The following is a 25,604-nucleotide window of genomic DNA, read 5'->3' as shown; positions in this document are numbered from 1 at the left end:
GTGTTATTGAGGCGAGTGAGAGAATGACTAACATCATCAGTGTAATTGACAAGGATTCAAGGTTGCAAATAATGTGGCTTGCGATTCACTCCAAAGTTTGCAGTTTGTGATACAGTGATACTGTTAATATTATTTTGTAGATATTATTTGTTAATATGTTAACAATTTGATTAGTAGGTCTGCTTTTAGCTTTTCCCTTAAATTATTCTTTCTGGATGTATTAAATATATTTCTACATTTTTATTATGTGCAACTAAAATTAAACAGCTGTAAGATTAGACATTGTATTAAATCTTATTTGTAGCTTAATGTAGAACTAGTAACTATCAGATGACTAGATTTTTATTGCCATTGTATTAAATTAATTACAGTTGTATTATAAGAGTAATAGAGGTCATTAACTAAAGTGAACTAGAAATACTAAGTGTTAATTTCTAAGCTTTATTCCTTATCATAAATTATGATTACTCTGTGTCTTACTTAATTATTGTAGAGTTTTTATTTATCTGTTTTTTATGGAATGTTTTTAAGTTGCAGAGTAAGTATTGGAAATTAATCACTAATTATTTTCATGGGCTCCGTGTGGTAATAATAATGGGAAATATTAGCATAAATTTCAGATAGCCCAGTGGAGCCCTGGGTTTTTGATAGCAACTGCTGCAGATGTTGGGCATTAAGTATGCTAAATTAATGACATTAATAATAAGACAGCGAGTCATCGACATGGGGCAGAGCGTCCTCGCTGCAGCGGGCATTGGGCGGGCCCTGACTTAGGGGAGCCGATCATTCATTGACATTATAAATAGAGCGGTTCAACTAATGCCAATTCATGTTTACTACACGTATACACTGAATTATGACCTTGTAATCCCGGCTGCTGGATGGAACCGAAAGTCGTTTCGTGTCTATAAATCAGTTGTCATGACGTCATTGTGACCGAATTATCCGTACAAAATCACTACATACCGAAAGGACAATTATTATTCGACACGCCCGTGTAGACTGTAGGCCCACCAGTGACATGCACTCAATAGCCCCGAGCCGTTTTATTTTATTTTTCTCTCATTTAAAATCCAACGTAGGAGATCAACTGGTGAACACCCAATTCTCACCAAAACAATGACGTGATAATTGTAAATAACATACCTTAAAAATGCACAATCACAAAAAATCACTGAACACTTGATTCTGCTAACGGTGCACTAATTGTAAATTTATTTTTACATAAAGCGATCGAATAAAAACATCGGCGCAATTATTGCAGGGCTTCGTTTATTCAACGCTTCGAAACTGTTTCCCCACTACATCGATCTCGCGGAAGTCGCGCGCGGCTCCGGCTCCGTGGCGAATGGAATGGAACGAAATAGAACGAAAGAACTGCGCCATTCGTTCCCATGAAGTGAGTCAGTGACGTCATTCATTCGACGGTTCGTTAAATTTATTTCGTTATCACATGTTGAAGAATTATCCTTTCCTTCTTTAATGCAACGAATTTTAAAAATCATACACGAAACAAATCTTCAAATTATTGCGCGTGTACTTGCATGCATGCATGTGTAATATTATCCACTGTTTAATATTTATTAACCCCTATTTTAATGATGTACCACTTTCAATTCCATATAAGAAATTCGTTTCTTAATATATTATTATAATAATATATTATTATATAATATATATAATTATATATTTCATTCGATAAAAAAATTGTAGGTGCTATTGTGTCATGAATTGAGTAAATTCTGATTAATCTAGAAAGTTATTTAAAATCGTTTAGGTGTGTGATAATTTCTATAGCTTTCGTGTGTCTGAGTTTATTAAACAAGATTATAGTTCAATGTTTGTGCATATCGAGTGGTGAAAGGCGATTTGGTATAAGCGACATTTATCTTTGTAATTATAAGTCGTTTTATTTGGTATTAGTATCAACAATTCGATGTTTTTTGTTTACCCCATTCAAATAGCTGATAAATATTTTTTTTAAAACTTCAAATGGCTCTCCTGTAAAGTTACAAAAATGTCGCTTAAACTAAATAGCCTTTCACTCCTCTATAATATATGTAATGATTTCTTTTTTATTATTTTCTCGTTTCATCTTGTAAAATATTAATAATACTCTGTTAATTTGAACTCGTCGCGGCTCAAAAGATAAAACGCCTGGTGTATTTGTATTGAACGAGCCGATAATGCCGGGTTTTAATTCTGCAGGCAGATACCAATATTTATTATAATATTGTATTGTTATAAATTATGTACATAACTCTTCGTTGCGAATGACTTCCACGAATAAAGAATGACATCGTATAATAAAAAATGAATTCAGCCAAAAATTTATCTGACCTCAAGTCTGAAAGCCGGTGGCGGAGTTCACGTTGTGACGTCTATGGGTTCCGGTAACCTCTTAGCACCAAGAGGGTAAAACCCATTCTTACGTAAATATAATAAATCTGGACCTAATTCGGATGCAGAATGATTTTCTTCGTTCTATTATGTCTATTTCGATTTACGTTTTACATAAAAAAAAAATTAAAGTTTGTACATTTTTATCCATATTTATTATAAAGGTAATTTATATCTATTAATGTATTGTAGTTCTTTTTTTTAATTCTTTGATTCACGTCAAACTGTCATTTTTGATGTAAGTTGATCTCCGTTCATTTTCTCCATTTCATTACTCTGAAAAACTAAATTGACTTTTATATAAGGGGTTCAAGAAATCATAAGTACGTTTTTATGGTGGTAGAGGAGGCATAAATCGGGAAAATCCTTCTTACATAATTAAAGAACAGCCCCTTCACATCTCAAATAAAGATATTATTACACATGTAGTTTATTTAATTTATAAAAATAAATTTAGTTAATTTCATAGGTAATAGTTTAGTATAGTTGTACTTTTGATGGAGTTATTTCAACATTAAAAAATTGAGCATCTTTGTGGTGTATGATTCCATGTATTGGAATAAAGTATGAGAGGAAGTAGTTACGAATGCCATTTCCCAAAGCCATTATTCTGAAATTTGTTCTTAATTACCTTACATTATATTACCGAGTACGTGCACCAGTGCACGGTGTAAATTAAAATTTACTAACGCTAACCCTGTTATAAAAGAGAACCTGGTTACCAATTAAACTGCTAATGATATTCATTAATGACTAGCTGACCCGACATCATTCGACAACACCCGACTTCATAGTGCCTCAATTGATAAAAAAAATACCTAAAGTTTTGTATAAAATAAACTTAAAACAAACAAAAGGAATCCGTCCGACGGAGGACACATCAAAGGAAAAAAACAATTGTTATTCTTATTTAATTCCGAGCATTTTCATATTTATCTACCTTTTAAACCTTCTCTGGACTTCCACAAATAATTTCAAGACCAAAATTAGCCAAATCGGTCCAGCCGTTCTCGAGTTTTAGCGATACTAACGAACAGCCATTCATTTTTATATACCTATTCAGGTCATAAGTATTGTCACACAGTAAAAACTTTTCTTTTAGAATGCTGGCCACAAAAACGTTTATTGAATTCGAATTTCTAATTGTTCATGAAAATAAAAATGTATACTTTTAGAATTTTCACTAATTTTTAAATATGGAGTGGACGCTTAAAGAAGACCCTGTTGCAGTTATTGCGTTGCATCGTTGCGGTTACGCGCCAATTCAAATTTTTAACATACTGAAAAATTTGAATATAACCAAAAGATTCGTTTATTGTACCATCAAACGATACAATGAAGACTCTAGTGTAGATGACAGGTCAAGAAGTGGTCGCCCTCGGTCTTTTAGGACTCCAGCAGTGATAAAAGCTGTGAAGGCGCGAATTCAAAGAAATCCCAAACGTAAGCAGAAACTGTTGGCCCTTCAGATGGGGTTAAGCAGAACCACGGTGAAAAGGGTGTTAAATGAAGACTTAGGGCTTCGGGCATATCGAAGAAAAACAGGACATCGTTTGAATGCTCGTCTAATGGACCTGAGACTGAAGAGATGCCGCGCTTTGTTGAAGCGGTACGCGGGAAAAAAATATCGGGAAATTATTTTTTCGGATGAAAAAATTTTTACCGTAGAAGAGAGCTACAACAAACAAAATGATAAGGTGTACGCACACAGTTGTGAAGAAGCGAGCAACCGTATTCCGCGTGTCCAACGAGGTCATTTTCCATCCTCGCTCATGGTATGGTTGGGAGTTTCTTATTGGGGCTTAACAGAGGTACATTTTTGTGAGAAAGGTGTAAAAACGAATGCAGTTGTGTATCAAAATACAGTCCTGACGAACCTTATGGAACCTGCTTCTCATACCATGTTCAATAACAGGCACTTGGTATTCCAATAAGATTCGGCGCCAGCTCATAGAGCGAAGAGCACACAAGACTGGCTGGCGGCGCGTGAAATCGACTTCATCCGGCACGAAGACTGGCCATCCTCCAGTCCAGATTTGAATCCGTTAGATTACAAGATATGGCAACACTTGGAGGAAAAGGCGTGCTCAAAGCCTCATCCCAATTTGGAGTCACTCATGACATCTTTGATTAAGGCAGCCGCCGATATTGACATGGACCTCGTTCGTGCTGCGATAGACGACTGGCCGCGCAGATTGAAGGCATGTATTCAAAATCACGGAGGTCATTTTGAATAAACTTTAGTGTCATAAGAATCTATGTTTTGTTAAGTTCATTTTGGTATATGAATGGTTACATAATGAATAAACTTGTTTCAATTATTTTACATTAAACATGTGACTGAATTTATGACCTGACTAGGTATATAGATAGTTCCAAAAAGTCAGTTAGCTCGTTTGCTGGCTTATGATTTAAAAAAAAAACAGTATCAATAAATGCATTGTGCATTTCAGCACTTTTGTATTTTATATAAACTCTATCAACTAGAACTAAATTTAACAACGTATATCCCGCTTGTTGACTTAATAGTATAGATCCCCCATATGTGATAGCGTCGTGGTAAAGAGATCGTTCACACGTAGATATGTGGTTACTTATCGAGAGGGGTGTTCCTCTCAATTGTAATTGTATACTATGAATTGTGTGGGTTTTCGGAAAGCTTTACATTTTTGTATAGCGGCTCAGCAGTTGGGGAAATGAATACTTTGAAAGGGCTTTATAGCTCCCGCTACATACTGTGGGCTATCGACGATCTTAGTGCACCTACCTAAGTGCACGATGGAATTCTAGATTTGAACGGTCCTATCCAAACGAATTAGAAGGAAGTGTGCCCGGTGTGCCATGGTCCTTAATTTTCAACACTTTCACGGGCTAATTCTAAAGATTTTACGTTTTATGAGTCGAGTCAACTGTTTCCTGAATAATAAAAAATAGATGAACTAGTCTTACTATCTACGGACTTACTCGCCAACATAAAAAAAAAAACATTTCGCGAACAGCTTCAAATTCACCTTAAAATATTTATACATAATAATATGTTTAATTATTTTACGTGTGATTGTCATTAAAATTCTTCTGAATTAGGTGATTGCGCGTCCACTGCGAAGAAGGACCCTTTTGTCGTGGCGCCGGTTTTTCTTTTTTTTTTTATTGCTTAGATGGATGGACGAGCTCACAGCCCACCTGGGGTTAAGTGGTTACTGGAGCCCATAGACATCTACAACGTAAATGCGCCACCCACCTCGAGATATAAGTTCTAAGATCTCAGTATAGTTACAACGGCTACCCCACCCTTCGAACCGAAACGCATTACTGCTTCACGGCGGAAATAGGCGGGGTGGTGGTACCTACCCGTGCGAACTCCCAAGAGGTCCTACCACCAGTGATTACGCAAGTTATAATTTTGCGGGTTTGATTTTTATTACACGATGTTATTCCTTCACCGTGGAATTCAATCGTGAACATTTGTTGAGTACGTATTTCATTAGAAAAATTGGTACCCGCCTGCGCGATTCGAACACCGGTGCATCGCTACATACGAATGCACCGGACGTCTTATCCTTTAGGCCACAACGACTTAGTATCAAGGAGTATCCCTTAGTAGTACCTTTCAAGGAGTATCCCTGCAGCTTTCCGCGAGTATCGGGATTCTGGGGGTCGATATTTCGACCGATGTCCAGTTTCGGAAGTCATTTGGAAGGTAAAGCCAAATTGGCTTCTAAAATGTTGGGAGTCCTCAACAGAGCGAAACGGTATTTCACGCTTGGACAGAGACTTGCGCTTTATAAAGCGCAGGTCCAACCTCGCGTGGAGTACTGCTGTCACCTCTAGGCCGGGGTTCCCAAATACCAGCTACTTCCATTTGACTCCATACAGAAACGGGCTATTCGGATGGTCGATAGTCCTACTCTCGCGGATCGCTTGGAACCTCTGGGTCTACGGAGGGACTTCGGTTCTCTGTGTTTTATACCGTATGGTCCATAGGGGAATGCTCTGAGGAATTATTCGAGATGATCCCCTCATCTCCTTTTTATCATCGCACCTGCCGCCATCGGAGCAGAGTTCATCCATATTATCTGGAACCGCTGCGTTCATCGACAGTGCGTTTCCAAAGATCTTTTTTGCCACGTACCATACGGCTTTGGAATGAACTCCCCTCCACGGTGTTGTCCGGGCGCTATGACATGTCCTTCTTCAAACGAGGCTTGCGGAGAGTACTTTATGGTAGGCAGCGGCTTGGCTCTGCCCCTGGCAATGCTGACTTCCATGAGCGACGGTGACCACTTACCATCAGGTGGGCCGTATGCTCGTTCTGCCTACAGAGGCAATAAAAAAAAAACATTTTTACCTTTTTTTGTATAATTTTTAAATTTTAATTTGTGGTATCATCATCGTCATCATCATCAACAGCCCACAGTCGTCCACTGTCGGACATAGGCCTCTCCCAATCCACACCACTGAGCTTAATTTGTGGTAGATTAATATTTATTACATGATGTTATTCATTCATCGTAGAACGTAAAATTCGAACACCGGTTGGCTGTGTTGCTCGATACAAGTACACAGGCCGTCTTATCCTTTAGGCCACGGCGACTTCGACTTTGTCGTTTTGGCTTTATAATGAAAGTATTACTTGGCATTCATGCAAGAAGATCGTTCATCGATCGCTTGACCTTCTGGCTTGACCCGCAATGCAGTTCGACAATTTACACTCATATACATTCATTATAATTTCAATGCTTATTTTACAGAGAATCTCGTACACATGTCAATAATACGAGTATATCACTATATCTCTTTCGATTAGATATTGTAAATGTATGGAAATAATATTGATATGCTTACTGCGTCAGTAAAACGTCGTCACAAGAAAAATCTGAATCAGTAATTTAATTCCAAGGATAGCTTCCATTGTTTGACGAGTAGGTATTTTGTTGTGAAAGAAAACCAACCGGCAAAATTGTATTATTTATCAAAACAATACAGATATAGGTAAATATCACTTAAATAAATCTCCTATTAAAATATAGTATTACGCTATTTAGCCATCACGAATTGTTAACGTCATCCCGTACATCTCTGCCGCTAAGCATTCTTACATGCCGGTTTGAAGGATGCTGTTGGGACCTGAACGTCCAGTCCAAAGTAACATTCACGATGGGTTGTCTATGGGCCTCGGTAACCATTTAACACTAAACTTGATGGGTTGGACCTTTGCGATTCTAGCACACTCAAAAAAAAGGTTGGACCTTTTCGATTCTAGCACCCAAAAAATAGGTTGGACCTTTTCGATTCTAGCACACTCAACAAAAACTGTACATGAAATTACAGCTGCGAGGGATTAGTTCGATTTGTTATTATCCATCAGTAAAGTTTCAATCTGGCAAGCTTGTCAAGTTCCCGACATCTAGTGTACAAAAACCGCTGTCAAAGCAATTGACATCGCGGCAAACCCCACACCTGTTAAGTATTTTATTTGAATTCATTTTGAAAACGGTCTGGAGTCAGAGAATTTTATTTGTTGAATTCATTTGATTAGCTATTAACCAGACGATACGTAATTATTATTTGAGACTGCGTCCACCCTGTCTACAAGTAGGCAGTTAGTATTACTACTCGGAAAGTACATAGTAACTGTCGGATTATTTATGACTATTAGTAAGACAAAGCTGGCTTTTTAAACATCTTATTAAAATATATAATTTTATTAAAATAAACATAAACATAATTTTTTAATTCAAAGATGCTTGACCTCTAACAGGTCGTTTCAGCAAAAAGGCCCAATAAGACTACGACAATAAAATTAAAATCTAAAGTAGCAGCCTAGTGTTTACAAGTAATACGAGTATTATGGGTTCTTCTTCTTTAGTTTTTGGCTCGAGCACGGTTTGTGCATTAGCCAATGTCAAGTAAGATTTTTATAATTCGCCGGTTTAATTATTTACATTTTATGAATAGTAAAAAACAAAGGCAATTTAATCAATCGGCATGAAATTAAATGAAATGAGATGAGATTATATGGGATGAAATATAATCTCAGTAAAATGGTGGTCATTTACTGAAACTTTTTTAGTGGACTTTTTGGAGGAACCCGAGAAGTTACGTTCAGCGGCTTTGTTTCACTTTCCCACACTCGCACATTTGTGCGCTTTCACAGATACTAAACAGTTAATAAACCAGCGTTATTACACATTTAAACCCGAAGAAACACTAAATAGACAAAATAAACTAATAACACAACTTCACTCCTCGCGTTCCCGCCAAAAAGTTGTAATAATATATAGAATTTACATTTATTTTCTATCAACTTCAAAAAAAGAGGAGGTTCTTAATTACAATGTTTTTCATTTGTGTAACCTCAGAACTTTCTTTTTAGGTGAATCGAGTTTGATGATATATTTTTATTTGAAAGCTGTTGTTTGTTTCCCTTATCCATTTAAATTTAATGAAGAAACGATCAGCAGTCGTTTTTGAGCTATCCTCATCCATATCCATATCCACAATAATTCATGATTGATAATCACATTTTTATTAATCGAAACTAAGATATGAATACAATATGATGTATGAGGAGAACCTACACATACGAGACGAGAAAAGACGCACAAGATGACAACGTTTGTGAAACATGAAACGTTAGATTTTGTGTTAAGATTGTAATTCTTAAAACATTACGAATTATTAGATAGGTATACATTTTATTATTATATATTATTATTACATATAATTATTACTTCAAACATTATTATACGAATAACCATTTTTTTTAAATACAATTATCACGTTTTTGTACCTCCATTTATATACTTACCTATACCTACCTACTCAATTTACGAAGTATAAGTAAAGGAAATTTTCACGAAAGCAATAATGACAAAGAAATCTGAGAGAAAAGGGAATTCGACTACAAAGAACTTTTATTGTTTCGTAATGCTTCGATTCTGAGAAATTAAAAAGTAATTTTGTTAACAAATAATTAATTTTTTTCTTGGAAACGAAACCAAACATATTTCCTTAGATGTATTAAAGAATTCGTTTTGCTTAATTAACCAATAACTAGATGATGCCCGAGTTTTGCTCGGTTTTGTTTTTTTTGATAACGCCATCTTGTTGTGTCTTTAAAGCAGTTAGTTGCCCTCAATTAAGAAAAATAGTATTATTATTCGCCAATCGACGTCGGGAAGAGCTGATTATTGAAAACACGAATAAAACAACATTTTCTGAAAATAAATCGTAGCTAGATCGATTTATCACCCCCGAAATCCCCTGTATACTAAACTTTATGAAAATCGTTGGAGCAGTTTCCGAGATTCAGATTATATATATACAAGAATTGCTCGTTTAAAGGTATAAGATACAGTTTCATTGGTATATTAGCTGGAATAATAATTATATTCGAATAATATTCCTTTTAAAATTGCTAAAACAGTTTGTAAAAATAGAATGTAGTATAATTTCTAAGGAAATGACTTGTTTTGGCAAATCTCAAACAATTCTTTTACGGAAATTCGTCAATATGGAAAGGCGCCAAATTCGCGAAATGAGAAGGCACAAACTAAAAATGAATTAAAACATACTCATTAAATTAATTTAACGTACTCGTCTTCGACGGGCGTGTATGGGAACGAAGTCTCCTGGAACTTCGGCGGAGGACTGCTCTCGGGCTCTTCCTGCAATGGACTCTCGTAGATCAGGGTTTCCACCATGGACCCCTTTGAACTGCCAAATGATACCCTGCACAAACAATAAGATAAAATTAATTACCTGTCGTATTTTTTATAAATATGAAATAAGATTCATTTATTGAAGTTGTAATTCAAAATGTCGGTTTACTATAAGAAACGGCTTGACTGTGCCTCTAGCATTACTGAAGTCCATGAGGTGGACCGTATACAGGACTACCTACAAAAGGCAATTAAAAAATCAGAAACAGTTACTAAGCCATACATATATAATACACATAAATTAGTTATAGATAAGCAACTCAAGCACTCAACAAAAATGTTTACGGGGTTCGGCCACTAGATGGATTCGCTTCAATTAGTTTCTCATTGCTCCTATTGATGGCAGTAACAAATTGCCTATCCTATATTTTATTTTTTATGAAGGATTTCGTAAATTTCCAGAAACCACTAATTGAAAAAATTTAATGAATTTGTCTATAACAAATAAAGATTTGTATCATTATTAAAAAAAATTCTGTGTTTAGTGACACAATAATTAAATACCTTAACTTTAACAACACATAAGTTTAGGGGCATCCGCTACAAGATGTCAATAGTTTCCATACAAAAAAAATTATGTCTTAAAGTATCGCAGTTTCAGCGCCCTGTCCCTGGGACACTAAAAATTAATGACGCTGCTTGTAAAAAAAATTGCTAATCAGTGTTTTAGCACAACGGCTACCCTACCCTTCAAACCGAAACGTAGAATTAGTTCCTGATAGAAATAGAAACAGAATGGTGGAAGACCGAGCGTGCTGCCAATATAGTCTCTAAAATCAGTAGTTAAGACTGTGTTTCTTTTTCGTTTCTACATTGCTACGAACAGCTTATGTACAGTATTAGTAAATAGTATCATATAAAGTTAGGGATCACGAAGTTAACGTAGAGAAATTGGCAATGATGTCACTACTATTGATAGTAGGGAAGTGGTAGCAGCAGCTCGAAAAGCTAGGGGTCGCCTACCCGCATTTTTTATAAAAAAAAAGGAAATTATTAGTCCTTATTTATATATTTCGTCTGTGCTTGTGTTTGTCACTGAATTCGTCCTAAGCGGCTGGACCGATTTTAATGAAATTTTCTGTGTACGTTCAGGTGGATTCGGTTTAGATTTACAAATCAGCCCGGCAGATGGCACTGCAGTCGGTATCTAGGCTATTTATCTTTCCTAGAAATAATTTATATGGCAAAACAACGTTTGCCGGGCCAGCTAGTTATTGATAAAACTATCTGATGTAGATGGCTAATTTCATTAGAACACACAGGATTTCATTACAATAAGCGCGTCCAGCTTCCATAACGTATAAGTTACACTAGAAGACAAAAAGTAGTTTTAGTGTAGAAAGAAGGGTTAAGTTTTCAATAGAGCGTATCGTTGTTCTCAGCTATATCATATTATATCGGTATGTATAATAGGAACGTTTCCGGTTTATATAACTCGAAGCATTTCATTTACGAACATAACACTCAAAATTATCAGTAATTCCGTTGCACACTGTAGATTTATAACAAGAACGCGTAATTATACATCTTTGTTCAGTAGAAAGTATCGAGGTCATTTATCTGGAAATGTCGGTAAGTAGATTTGCAGCTATTACAGAAGTCTTATTTAGATGTGGAACTAAATAAATTTAGTTGACAGTGGGGCGATGAAATAATTTGATGAAATAAATAATAAAATTACGGTCTCCAGCTCTCTTTATCTACTTACAACGAAAAAAAGACATAAAAAACTGTTTTATTAAATTTCATCAGAATTATTTATAATTCGTTTTTTTTATTAACTAAAAGGCTTTGTGTCTAAAGGGCTCATCTTGTCATGTATCGTAATAATGCGTATCACATAAAATGTAAATTACATTTAGTTTTAAAATCCTTGCCAAACAAATTAGTTAGTTGGTGTTTGACAATCATCATCAGCAAATGAATAATTAAGATATTTGAAATGTTTCAAATAATAAATTATAAATGATAAACGCGAGATGAATTGTATAATTTTAACTATGTCCAAGGTCGCAAAAACCTAAGAAAATAATGCATTTTCAAAGCGTAGCTTAGCTAAAAATGATTGATCAATAATAACCTCATAGCTCAGGTGGTCTTAAATGAAGTTAAATGGTTACCAAAGAGTCACAATTGCCTCAACTCATGTGACACATTTGTCATCGAAATTGATACACTACGCAATATGAATGCCGTCGAGGCGTGGTCATAGTCTCAGTTGATTTTATACCTAAATGTGTTTTCCACTTTATTACCGATTTAGGCTTAATTGCATTTTGTGATAAGTCGACGTCATATAACTTGCTATCTCATTTATTAATGACACGTAGCAGCTGTTTGAAGCTTTCCCAAAAAGACGCAAATACAAAATAGAAAGTATGTCAAAGGTAATGTACCTAGTTCTCCGATCTTTATATTGTCAAAACAAATAAAATATAAGCAAGTACACAAAATAAAAAATAAAAACATAGTACTGTCAAATATCCACGTCAATAGTTCATTTCAATCAAGACGATTGAGTGAAAAATTGGTGTTTGGTATTATACATCGTCCAGTATTTTTGTCTGGCGATAATATTTTATTGTTATTCCGCTCTTAGCAATAATTTGTTTAAAACAAACGTGAATATTTTTATAAATTATTTTGCATCGACAATTTCTCACTCGCTGGCTTTGTACTTACAATAACAATATTACGACTACGAAACGAAAGTATTAGAACACCATCCACAATACAATTTGGATAACTTTCTAATCGACCGACTAAAGTCTCTCTAAGGTAAGTGCAAAGCAATCACGTAAACTTTTATACTGAACACGGCCCGTATCTGGCAGGAAACTACTTAACATTCGCTCTAACGTCTGTCCCACTTTAATACATATAACAGACATTAAATTCTAGCATTCCCGTACATTCTGGCTCTCATAGAGTTACGTAAGGAACACAAGACCGAATTGCTCTAATAAAGTTTTCAGGGCAGAGGAAACAATTGCTCGGACGCAACAATAGTAATGTCAGCAGTATCTGCTTCCAATGTCGATTACGGACTATTACCAATTTCAGCGTTGAATTACTTTATTAATGGAAAAAAATAATCTTGTATAATTTGGGTAATGAGAGTAAAAAATATTAGAAATGCGAAAATTACGGACCTGCAATTTTTTACTGGTGGTAGGACCTCTTGTGAGTCCGCGCGGGTAGGTACCACCACCCTGCCTATTTCTGCCGTGAAGCAGTAATGCGTTTCGGTTTGAAGGGTGGGGCAGCCGTTGTAACTATACTTGGGACTTTAGAACTTATCTCAAGGTGGGTGGTGCACTTACGTTGTAGATGTCTATGGGCTCCAGTAACTACTTAACACCAGGTGGGCTGTGAGCTCGTCCACACATCTAAGCAATAAAAAATAAATTAAAAAAATACCTTTACGAGTATATTTTACATATTGTTTTATTCGAAGATATGGCTAAGGAACCAAAAGCATCAAAATTCGATCCGAACACCGAAGCGTTCCAGATGCGAGCGCAGTGGAAAAAGGTTGACAATTGTCGGGCCCTTTGGTTTGAAAGATGGAGCTGGTTATTGGACGAAAGAAAGTAAGATAAATATATCTACTACCTACAATATCATATTGTTAATTTTCAGCAATTGGAAAATGGTGTAGAAGTAATTATGTCGGTAAACACAATTGAAATTTTTAATCTTGCTGTGGTCTTGTTTGATAAGCATTTAACGGGACATTCTAGAAAGATTAGAAGAGAAAGAAGAAATTAAAGTACCACGAGAATCACGATAATATGAGTCATATTTATGACATTCATTTATTATTATTTTATGTAGCGTACAATCGTTTTTTAATGCACTACAACACAATTGAAAGTCGCGAAAATGTTTCTATGTGAACATGTAACTCCGGTCATTAGAAAATTCTATAGCAAATCTAATGCATTTTTTTTGTATTGAAAACTTTCATATATGTACATATTTCAAACTTTTGTTTTCGGTCTTATTAAGTAAAGTTTACTTTAACAGTGATATCGATTAGGCGAGAAACATACATAAAAATAGTCATCATCATCATTTCAGCCTATCGCCGTCCACTGCTGAACATAGGCCTCTCCAATAGATTTCCAGTGCGACCGGTCCATTGCCACCTGCATCCAACGAGACCCAGCGCTTTTTACTAGGTCGTCGGTCCATCTAGTAGGTGGCCGTCCCACACTGCGCTTGCCAGTACGTGGTCGCCACTCCAGGATCTTTCTGCCCCATGGACCGTCCTCTCTTCGTGCTATGTGGCCGGCCCATATAAATAGTAAAATGCCGTATTATACACCTTTTAAATCCTAATCTATTTTATTAAAACTTGCATTAAATTGACCTTAGAAAGCGTTCACACGATGTCGTCTCATCTTTCCATGTACCCAAGCATTTCTCTTTGCTTGATTGAATTTTCGCACCGATATACCATACTCGGATTACGAAACTGTTTTTCTATAGCCTGATTAAATTATTTATATACAATGTTATTTGTAACCAACGCAATAATTATGTCTACGCCGAGTGCCCATACGCGACTGCGAACGAAATGAATTAAAACTGGATATTTACGTAATTTGTCCTGTTTACAAGGGAACGAACTGCAATAGTTTTTGTTCTCGTCAAGAATTAGATGTATGAATAATATGTGGATATAAATAAGTAAAACTATATGTGTATTCTGACTCTTACTTGGAACAAATATGGATACGTGAAGCAAAAACTTGGTATCCCTTTTTACGAAAATTACGCGGACGGAGGAGTATGAAATTTCCCACACTTATAGAGAATATAGAGAAGGAATGAAGAATGTTAATATTTTTTTAAATTATGCATAAAAAATACATTAAACCAATAAATAAAAATATTACACACACTACCATGTATTTGACACACACACACATGCATGCAAACGATTTGTTTATTGTCATACCTTTTTTATTGCTTAAAGTGTGGTCAAATTGAGAATAGATTAATATTGTTTGTCTTGAAATATTATTTGTCTTGGCGAAATCTGTGATTATAGAATTATAATAGTCTTTGAAAATAGAACCATAATAATATTAAAACTTATAATTTCAAGTAATTATAGTCAAATTTCGACTAATGGGGGACTACAAGTTATTACAAAAAGGATATTTTTTCTAATCTTTATATCTAGCTCATGGGGTCCCTGATTTCAATTGGTTTTCAGAGCCTATAGACATCACTTGTAAATCTCACTACCTAACTTGAGACATCAGTTCAAAGTCTCAATAGTGTGCTGCAAAAATATATGTGTAGTTGGTGATTACGATTCGTGCGATCTTAAAATGTACCTTTTATCAATTATAATTGTAAAATTAGTATATTGAAAAGGTACATTACAATACAAAATGTATATTGGAAAGGTACATACCTAAATACTGTAATATTAGGCACAGTATTAGAGTTTCGAATGTTTTGTTTAAACATCAAATCTAGGTGTCGTCCGATCACTATTACTTAATATATATTCAAACGAAGATTAGGTAAATAGAGTATATATGTATATACGTGAAAAATTGTTCAAAAGTATTTCAATCAGATAATGTTAAGATTTACATTACCGATCCTTTCTGCTTCTTCGGCTGTTCTGATTTCCACACATTGTTTTTATAGTAGTTAAAGGTACAAACTAATTGTTTTTTACATATTAAACAATAATTTAATACAATAACTCGGTATCTTATTACATTAGAATGATTTTATACGTAATCGAAATTGTAATAATATCACAGAAAAGTCACGCATGAAGTTTTATGTATATCTCTACATAGTATAAAACAAAGTCGCTTCCTCTGTCCCAATATCTGTCTGTCCCTATATATGCTTAAATCTTTAAAACTACGCAACGGATTTTGATGCGGTTTTTTTTTAATAGATTGTTTGAAGAGGATCGAAATTAATTAGTGGAGAAATCAATAATAAATCACAGTTTTCGAAGCGAAACGAGGGCGGGTCGCTAGTAATGTAATAAACGGTTGCTTTATATTGGATAGCATTTTTCGATATTCCGTGCGTTTTTGGAGTTGGGCCAGCTGACTACTTGTACTGATCTGCAGCTACTTCAAAGTGTAAAGGCATTCGTTACGGAAATCAAAAAGATCATGAACACGAAGTTTTCGTGCGAAACCAATGTCAAACAGGATTGTTCCTAGTCCACGAACGATCTCTACAACCGTATTAAATCATGAGAATAAACGTTCAATTCACTATTACGTAACAAATTTCGTTGGCGATATATATATATATTTATTGCTCTTGTAGGCAGACGGGCGTACGGCACACCTGATGGTGAGTGGTTACCGTCGCCCATGAACTTCAGCAATGCCAGGGGCAGAGCCAAGCCGCTGCCTACCGCTTAATACTCTCCACAAGCTTCTTTTAAAGAAAGACATTTACGAATTTCGAAATCCTAACCCTTTCGATTATTTAATAACAACTAATTATAACAATGAATTGCTGTTCGTTAGTCTCGCTAAAACTCGAGAACGGCAGGACCGATTTGGCTAATTTTGGTCTTGAATTATTTGTGGAAGTCCATAGAAGGTTTAAAAGGTAGATAAATTTGAAAATGCTCGGAATTAAATAAAAATAACAATTTTGTTTTTCCTATGATGTGTCCCCCGTCGGACGGATTCCTTTTGTTTATTTTATACAAAAGTTTAGGTCTTTTATTTATCGATTGAGGCACTACGAAGTCTGCCGGGTCAGCTAGTAACAACTAAAACTCTTTATAGAATAAAATTTTTACTGTCCAAGAAAAATTACCTAATTATTTTGCTTCGAAACGACGAGCACATAAAACGTCAGCTTTTCAATGAGTACATATCTGATATCGACCACACCGTGACCTTGAACGGAAAGTCAAAGTGTAATTTGTGCTTTTAGACAAACGTTAGCGGAGGCGGACGCCATCCGTCGCGAGGCCGCTTCGACCCTGGCGCAGGTCAAAGAGACGGAAACCACCAAGGCACTCAAGCCGGTCCCCGTCACGACTACCGGACTCATCGGCTGGCTAGCTACTAAGTACGTTATATGATTAACGATATCCCTATCTGATTCTAAGAATAGCTTTTTAGCCTTCTACCCGAGAGGGGTGTGACGTTTTCCAAGTGTAGGGTGTACTTATGTTTATCGATTTCTTTACCATGTATTGTTGTAGCCATAACGACTTAGCATAAGAGGTGTTGCATTTGTAAACAGTAAAGGGGAGTAGGTATATATATTTTTTATCCATTAAATTGTAACAATACGGGTAAACAATAAAATCTAATTCATAGTCAATTCCAATAGTGTGGTGTGCAAGAAATTAGTGATATTTTGATAGTTAAACAGAATTTAGACATGTATAATTGTGTCAGTCTGGTATAAAAAACCTTGGTGCCACGATCACCAGGCACCAGGCAGGTATTTTTATTGCCTTTGTAGGCAGACGATCATACGGACCACCTGATGGTGAGTGGTTACCGTCGTCCGTGGCCGTCAGCAATGCCAGGGACAGAGCCAAGCCGCTGCCTACCGTATATAATAAGTAATGAAAATAAACTATCATACCATTCCGACAGGAGCCCTCTTCTTCGATGTAGCGAAGGCGTTCGACAAAGTCTGGCACAACGGTTTGATATACAAACTGTATAACATGGGAGTGCCAGACAGACTCGTGCTCATCATACGAGACTACTTGTCGAACCGTTCGTTCCGATATCGAGTCGAGGGAACGCGTTCCCGGCCCCGTCACGTCACAGCCGGAGTCCTGCAAGGCTCCGCCCTCTCTCCGTTACTATTTAGTTTGTATATCGATGATATACCCCGGTCTCCGGAGACCCATCTGGCGCTCTTCGCCGATGACACCGCCATCTACTACTCGTGTAGGAAGAAGGCGTTGCTTCATCGGCGACTTCAGACCGCAGCTACCACCATGGGACAGTGGTTCCGGAAGTGGCGCATCGACATCAACCCCACGAAAAGCACAGCGGTGCTCTTCAAAAGGGGTCGCCCTCCGAACACCACGCTGAGCATCCCCCTCCCGACTAGGCGCGTCAACACCTCCGCCCCCGCCATTCGCCCAATCACGATGTTCGACCAGCCCATACCGTGGGCCCCGAAGGTCAAATATTTAGGCGTCACCCTCGACAGTAGGATGACATTCCGCCCCCACATCAAGACGGTACGCGACCGTGCTGCCTTCATTCTAGGACGTCTCTACCCGATGATATGTAGGCGAAGTAAAATGTCCCTTAGAAATAAGGTGACACTCTACAAAACTTGCATACGCCCCTTCATGACCTATGCAAGTGTAGTGTTCGCTCACGCGGCCTGCACTCACTTAAAATCATTCCAAATTATTCAATCCCGTTTTTGCAGGATAGCCGTCGGAGCCCCGTGGTTCGTCAGGAACGTCGACCTCCATGACGGCCTGGACTTCATGGAGTCCATCAGTAAGTATCTACAGTCGGCGTCAATGCGCCACTTCGATAAAGCGGCACGACACGAGAACCCTCTCATCGTGGCCGCCGGTAACTACATGCCCGATCCTGCGGACCGAATGGAAACCAGTCGACGTCGCCCAAAACACGTCATCTCGGATCCTCCCGATCCACTAACGGTGCTTTTAGGTACTTCAAGCACCGGTCACCGTTCTCGTCGAACCCGTCGCTTGCTACGAAGGGCTCGACGAGTAAATTAACTCTCAGACACAGCCCACTGAGTTTCTCGCCGGATCTTCTCAGTGGGTCGCGTTTCCAATCCGGTGGTAGATTCTGCGAAGCACGGCTCTTGCTAGGGTTCGTGTTAGCAACGTCATCAGGTTTGAGCCCCGTGAGCTCACCTACTAAAGTTAGGGTTACGCTGAAATAGCCACTAGGGCTATCAGCTTAGGTAGGAAAAAAAAAAAAAAAAAACTATCATACATGGCATGGTAGCTAAAAACAGGATGTGAACAAACTTTTCAGTGTACAATATATAGAGGTTACAAATAGATAAATAAATAGTCGGGTATTTTTAAAAAATTGGTTAAATAATGATGAGGTTTCAAAGCATGTTTTTATTTTAGACAAAACTTGGTAAAACAAATGCTAATAATATCTAAATTCTCAAATGTTTTAATATTTGAATCTTAAATAAAATCCATGATAATTGTGAATTGAATTTCTCTCTGTTCGAGTAGTGTTTGGATCGCGATTCAGTGTGGTAGCAAGCGAAGGATTCGGGGTACTCTATTTGCGTGTTTTCCACCAATCCCTGACATAAAGCTTAAGTAGACGTACTTTGGTTTTAAAATTGAAGAACTGTTTTTTTTTCTTGACAAATTTAATAAGAAAAAGTTATAACTTAAATTAAACAAATAATAAAATCGCAAAAGTGTTTTGCAATTACTAATTTTTTCAGTAATATTTTTTTTTTCCTTCTACTCAATATTTCAATGAATACTTACGAATTTACTGCGCCCAAAATATTGAAAGATAAGCCAGTTAATAAAAATACTAAATATTAAGAAAGTCTATATCAATTATAGCAATTTAGAATTTACGTTAACAAGATCAATTTTTTATAAGCACATATTTCAAAGGACCTTCTTTTTATAGAAAATAAGTATAAGTATGGTAACGAAAACCTTAAATAGCGCTAAATATGGATAGATCGATAAAAGTTTGTTTAAAAATAAAATTCTTTATCGTATAAAAACCGTAATCATTTCATAATGGTATATAAAAGGTCAACACTAAAATCCTGTGTGATAGCGTAAAAGTTAGCTCATATTTGTATGGAGTGGGATCGTTTACGTACGTTTGTCGCTAGGGGCGCTGTTCCAACTGCATACGAAAATGACTTAACTTTTACGCTATCGAGAACGTTAAAAAACTCGCACTAAGCACACTGATCAGGTTAAAGGTGTCATATTTTTTTTCTCATCAATCCTGCATGGAATGAACCTCGTTCTAACGGTTCCCTAAACTTAAGCATATTCTTTTTCGAACTTGGTACGAGGAGTGTGCTCATTCAGGTAGCGATCTGTGCCCCTGGTACTGCTTGTATCTATGAGCATTGGTGAACCGCTCCACTAATGGTGAATGCCGATGGGCCATATACTTGACGACGAGGATATTAGCAAATCTGGTAATTATTGTACGTAAGGAGAGGTTATTTTTTTCTACAGCGCTGTGCGAATCAACTATAAGCTTATAATCGAATTTCACCCGGTTGCTGGCTTTACTATAGTTAATGAAACATCCGGTAGGGATATGTTTACGTTTTGATAGAAATACAAAATAATTACCTTGGTTCTTTTTACGTAGGACGTATTACTCAACATTTCTTTTATATTCATTTTAGGTATACATAGTATATCGTGGTATGAACATTAGATTAAACGAAAGCTTTTTAATTTACCATTTTACTATATTTAAAAATGTTAATGTTCACTGGAATCTGTACTCCATAATATTTCAAAAACGTTTCACCGAAGCGAAGTTGCAATCAACGTGAAAGGCTCCACGCAATAAACAAGTGATGAGAAAGTAGTTCAGACGTATGAAAAGACGATATTATGCAAGGTTCGTTTTGAAGGAGGCTTTCCTTTTTGCGAGCGAACCCCGCTGAATTGGACGTCCTCTCCGCAAACATGCACCGAGCGTGCACGAGCGTGCATCACGGCGATGAAAATTTAAGCCACGTCACGTTTTAATAACACACTTATACGCTTCATTTCAGACCGGAGTGCAAGCTAGAAATCTATACGTCATGGTTATCGAAAATACCAGTGAGGTTGCCCGACGCCTGGGACAATAAGGACTACGTTTCAAAGTGAAAAAAAATCACAAAATCTACCTTTTAAATTCCTCGAAGTTCGTTAATAAATTTTACAAATTCTTCTTCGTTTGAATTATTAATCTGACGAAGACACAGAGCATAGCGACTATAGCGAGTAGATAATTATTGTGACCTATTAAAACGTTGTCGTCTCTAATTATATTCAAGGGCCCGGACAGCGGCTAGCGCAAGCCTATTTGTTCCACTTGAAACTCTCATGATGCATGTATGTATCGATCGGAGGCACGCTGCAGTGTCGCTCCGAAATACTCTCGGCACGTTTTCGTCGTACTTAACTAGTTCATTGAGCATATCCTTCGTAGCCAATATTTTGACCTCGAATCAACATGATTGGGCTTCTAAAATTTATAATCACATTATGCTTGCTTCTCTATGATTTAAAGATTTGCAATAATAAAATATGTATGTACCTATTTGTTTAGAGGCAGTCAGAAATAGGCTTTATGCAATATGTTCAAGTCATTTACCATTTAAGCCTATAGTTATAGTACACGGTCATAGTACGGCTCATTGGTAGAAAATTATTTTGAAAATCATTATATATTAATTACAGTAGCAGAAAAAATAATTGCGTCCAAATAATCTCATCACAAAAATTGTATATGTGATTGTATAAATATATTTTCGTATAATATAATGTAATAAAATATAATATAATGATATTAAGAACCAACATGGCGGTAAGTCAATGCTACGAGTATTTATATGGTTTTCATAAATGTAATTTAGTTTGTTAAAAATAAAGAATATAATTTAATTTCATTGTAGAAATCTTAAAGAGCACCACTGTATTTCAAACAAAATTAAAACGGTTTCTTTGAAATAATTCATAATTTTCACATGCACTTTGTTGCAGGTGTAAGGTTTGTTGTAAAATAATTAAAATAGTTAATGTTAGGGCAATTTTCGGATTGCCAAATAGCAACACTGTTGGTGGGAGCAATTACAGTAGTGGGGACGTAACATAATAAAAAAGGCGGTAGTCTGAAAAAACGGGACAGAAATCAGTGTATTGGGTAGTGAGCAGATGTCTAAAGATTGTAAAAGTGGAGTCACAAATAAAGCAATACAGAATTAAGTAAACTACTGCAATCTGTGTATTATTTCCTGACTGTTGGAAGTGGAGTCTTACATCTCAGAAGTGGGATCGACTCACGTAAGTACATTCTTGAGTTTCTTATTAATTTTCCGCGATTATTTAGTTCGCAAAAAAAAAAGAGAAAATGAATTAAGAACCGCGCTGACTACGAAGGTAGTTTCAAAGCTTAGCACGGAATAAAGTATTATACGGAATAATTGCTGCGTCTTCTGCCGTATGTACTATTTTAATTCAGAAAAACTGCGAACTAAAATGTATCTGATGTTATGGTTATGTCACATGTTTCAATTTAACTCAACGTTCAAATGTTTGTTGAGCTTCAACCATGAATTTAATGCATAAAGCATAACTAGTTTCATTCTACAAATTTTTGCTCGCATGGTAGGTTCGTCGATAAAACGCTGCATAAGCTTTTCATTGATATTTTCGTTTGGGGTAGGTGAAATAATTTTGATATGGGTGCGATAACTGAGAGTTTATAGAAAAACAATTGTTCTCTCTCTACCATTTTAGTATAGGTTGAACGTTGTTCATATTATTCACGTTCAATTTAAAATAACATTTTGCAACGTCTGCAAGTTCCAGAACATGAATAGACGATCGTCGTTTGATGACACACTCGCGCAGCCGTAAAGGACGCAGAGGCGAAGCAGGTCCGAGCCGATCTCGCACTCGCGGCCGCAGCTCTCGCACGTGCAGCCGGGCCTGGGAGCTGGAACTATACCATGAACGTATCCAGCGACTAGAACAAGAACTGCAGCAAGAGCGGGAGACTGTACGGCGATGCGAGAGAAATACACGGCTCTCTTCAACCGAGAGGCCACGTGCGACCTCGCTTCGTGCAGCTACCGAGGCGCGCCGGAGTGACGATGGGCAGCATGCAATAGTCAACCATGAACGTCGGGCAACACATATCAGGTCACGTAGTCCTTCCTTTTCTACCAATGATGTTGTCAAAATAATAGTCTATTAAGCACGGTCCCGAATCTCAACCGTTACCGCAGAACACAACAATGATTAATGAAAATATAGATCACAAGAATATTCTTTAAAGTTTTGACTCTTCTGTTAAAAATCAGCGAATAGATGTGTGGCTGAAAAAGGTTAATGAATGTGCGTTGGTTTATGGTTGGGACGATAGGACCACCATACACTTTTCACTACAAAAAACTTCAAGGACTGTCCAAGTTGTGGTTCGAGAGTTTAAATACGATCTTACGTGGCAATAGGGGCAAGATAAATTATAAACGCGTTTCCTCACGAAAAAAATTATGGCCAGTGCTTAGAAGACATGTTGAGACGAAGAAGCAAGCTTAATGAGCTCATAGATGAGTACTACTATAAAAAACTGTCTCTGTTAAACCTATGTGGTATTCCTGGTAAGCGACATGGAAACCTGTTTTAATCAGGAAGGGGGTTCCTCAACCGAATTCGGTGCGGTCTCTAAAAGCTCTAGTGCAAAATTTACCGAAAACGTTTATCTTAACGATATTGTCTTTGAGTCGTGTCACACAAACGATATTGTCTTTGAGTCGTGTCACACATAGAATAGAGAACATTCAAAACAATATCCCAACTATCATGAAAGACTGTGGTTATAAGCTAATATAGTCCTCGAGGAGTATACCTTTTCATCTCGAGATTGATGACTTTCGTGCTAGTGTTATGTAGGTTAGGTGATAACCAGCTGTTGGATAATTCTTCGTTAATCGATCATTATGGAAATTCCGCTACTTCACGGTTTTTAAGCATGGAGTCTGAACTGTCTCACTTAGATTTGTATAAGGACTGAGCAGCTGAAATAGTTAAGATCTTATGTAGAGTATCTGAAGAATATTTTGAGATACCTAGTTATAAATCAAGTTCAGTCAGTCAGTACATCTCCGATCGTAAAAGCTTTAGATCGTTATAAAGTAGTCCCTGAGTTTGAGGGACTGGGAAATAAGCATAAAAATACTGTTAATTTGATTTAATACAGCCATGGGTACATATCGCGTCATCTGAACTTTTGTCTTTAAATCTTCAAAAAATAATATACATTCATTTGTAAATTTAAAGTAATCGTTATCATTGAGATATCATTATTTATCAGAAAATAATAATTAAGGGTTGTTATAAACCTGTACATAACGTTGTTTTGTAATAAATGAATGATTAAATAATACAAATATATAACTGAATTGATGAAGCAGTTACGCTACAGAATTATTCTTTCTTTGTTTACAGGTCAGGAGCGAGAATTGATCGGTTCGCACCTCGACCAGAATGAGAATTGAGTGGTTCAAGACAAGGCAGGAAATAAATACTACAGCTGAGAATTGATTGGTTCAGCTTGTGTATTTTATAAAGCCCTTGAGAATTGATTGGTTCAAGGCAAGACAGGAAATACTACAGCTGAGAATTGATTGGTTCAGTTTGTGTATTTCATAAAGTCCTTGAGAATTGATTAGTTCAAAGCAAGACAGGAAATACTACAGCTGAGAATTGATTAGTTCAGTTTGTGTATTTCATAAAGTCCTTGAGAATTGATTGGTTCAAGGCAAGACAGGAAATACTACAACTGAGAATTGATTGATTCGGTTTGTGTATTTCATAAAGTCCTTGAGAATTGATTGGTTCAAGGCACACATTAACTGAGAATTGACTGGTCATGGCAGTTTCACGACTGAGAATTGGCTGGTCATGGCAGTTTCACGACTGAGAATTGACTTGTCATGGCAGTTTCACAACTGAGAATTGACTCGTTTGAAGGAAGTTTTACAATTGAAAATTGTTTATTTCAAGGGAATTTTGATATGTATAGCTTTTAAGAAGTATTTTATTTCACTGAAAATGTATTGGATCTCAAGTGCCACATTTTTTTTTTTTTTTTATGTTTTTGATTATTATCTGTAATTTACTGTTAAATTTCCCTTGGCACCAACAAAGGCACGCTTCTTTGAAGGGACACCTGACGACTAATTGAGTAAATATTGGCCTAATGTAAGGTTACCACCTGGGTCATGTATGGGGACATACATGGTGTCAGGACGGTCGAATGTAAGGTTTGTTGTAAAATAATTAAAATAGTTAATGTTAGGGCAATTTTCGGATTGCCAAATAGCAACACTGTTGGTGGGAGCAATTACAGTAGTGGGGACGTAACATAATAAAAAAGGCGGTAGTCTGAAAAAACGGGACAGAAATCAGTGTATTGGGTAGTGAGCAGATGTCTAAAGATTGTAAAAGTGGAGTCACAAATAAAGCAATACAGAATTAAGTAAACTACTGCAATCTGTGTATTATTTCCTGACTGTTGGAAGTGGAGTCTTACACAGGGTACTAAAAATAAACGGCTTTCAGAATAAATTGTCGCGTTATGATCATTTTACTGCTCGTGAAATTCGGGTATACTCTATTATTACAAATGTTACAAGGTAATTTCGTTACAAACAAAGTTGGTACCGCCATCAAAGCGTGCCGCCCCGCATGGTACGTTTTAGTTCAATATTGAA

At 36.6% G+C, this 25,604-nt stretch overlaps 2 protein-coding genes and 1 pseudogene across 3 annotated transcripts in view; 2 read left to right on the top strand and 1 right to left on the bottom strand.

Moving 5' to 3' along the window:
- The window catches only part of LOC114245195 (uncharacterized), a 61,304-nt gene that overhangs the window by 13,155 nt on the left and 22,545 nt on the right, over window positions 1–25,604 (bottom strand). For both annotated transcript variants that reach the window (XM_089731812.1, XM_028177267.2), the window contains exon 3: window positions 10,000–10,134. In XM_089731812.1, coding sequence (XP_089587938.1) covers window positions 10,000–10,134 — 135 coding nt within the window. The remainder of the gene's footprint in view (window positions 1–9,999; window positions 10,135–25,604) is intronic.
- LOC114245196 (uncharacterized) lies at window positions 1,128–25,600 on the top strand. The gene is made up of 5 exons (XM_028177268.2): window positions 1,128–1,427; window positions 13,582–13,717; window positions 17,070–17,207; window positions 20,892–21,867; window positions 25,428–25,600. Exons 2-4 carry the CDS (start codon window positions 13,584–13,586, stop codon window positions 20,986–20,988), a joined length of 369 nt encoding a protein of 122 aa, XP_028033069.1. The 5' UTR covers window positions 1,128–1,427; window positions 13,582–13,583; the 3' UTR covers window positions 20,989–21,867; window positions 25,428–25,600.
- On the top strand, window positions 22,490–24,162 carry LOC149503567 (uncharacterized; annotated as a pseudogene).

The sequence above is a fragment of the Bombyx mandarina genome, chromosome 01 (assembly GCF_030267445.1).
Source record: "Bombyx mandarina strain Sakado chromosome 01, ASM3026744v2".
Taxonomy (NCBI): Eukaryota; Metazoa; Arthropoda; class Insecta; order Lepidoptera; family Bombycidae; genus Bombyx; species Bombyx mandarina.
The sequence above is the reverse complement of the archived record's forward strand: the minus strand, read 5'-3'. Positions and strand labels throughout refer to the sequence as shown.

Coding starts and splice junctions, on each gene's coding strand:
- LOC114245196 (XM_028177268.2), top strand. CDS start 13,584: ATGGCTAAGGAACCAAAAGCATCAAAATTCGATCCGAACACCGAAGCG. Junction 13,718..17,069: donor TGGTTATTGGACGAAAGAAA/GTAAGATAAATA, acceptor TTGTGCTTTTAG/ACAAACGTTAGCGGAGGCGG. Junction 17,208..20,891: donor ATCGGCTGGCTAGCTACTAA/GTACGTTATATG, acceptor GCTTCATTTCAG/ACCGGAGTGCAAGCTAGAAA.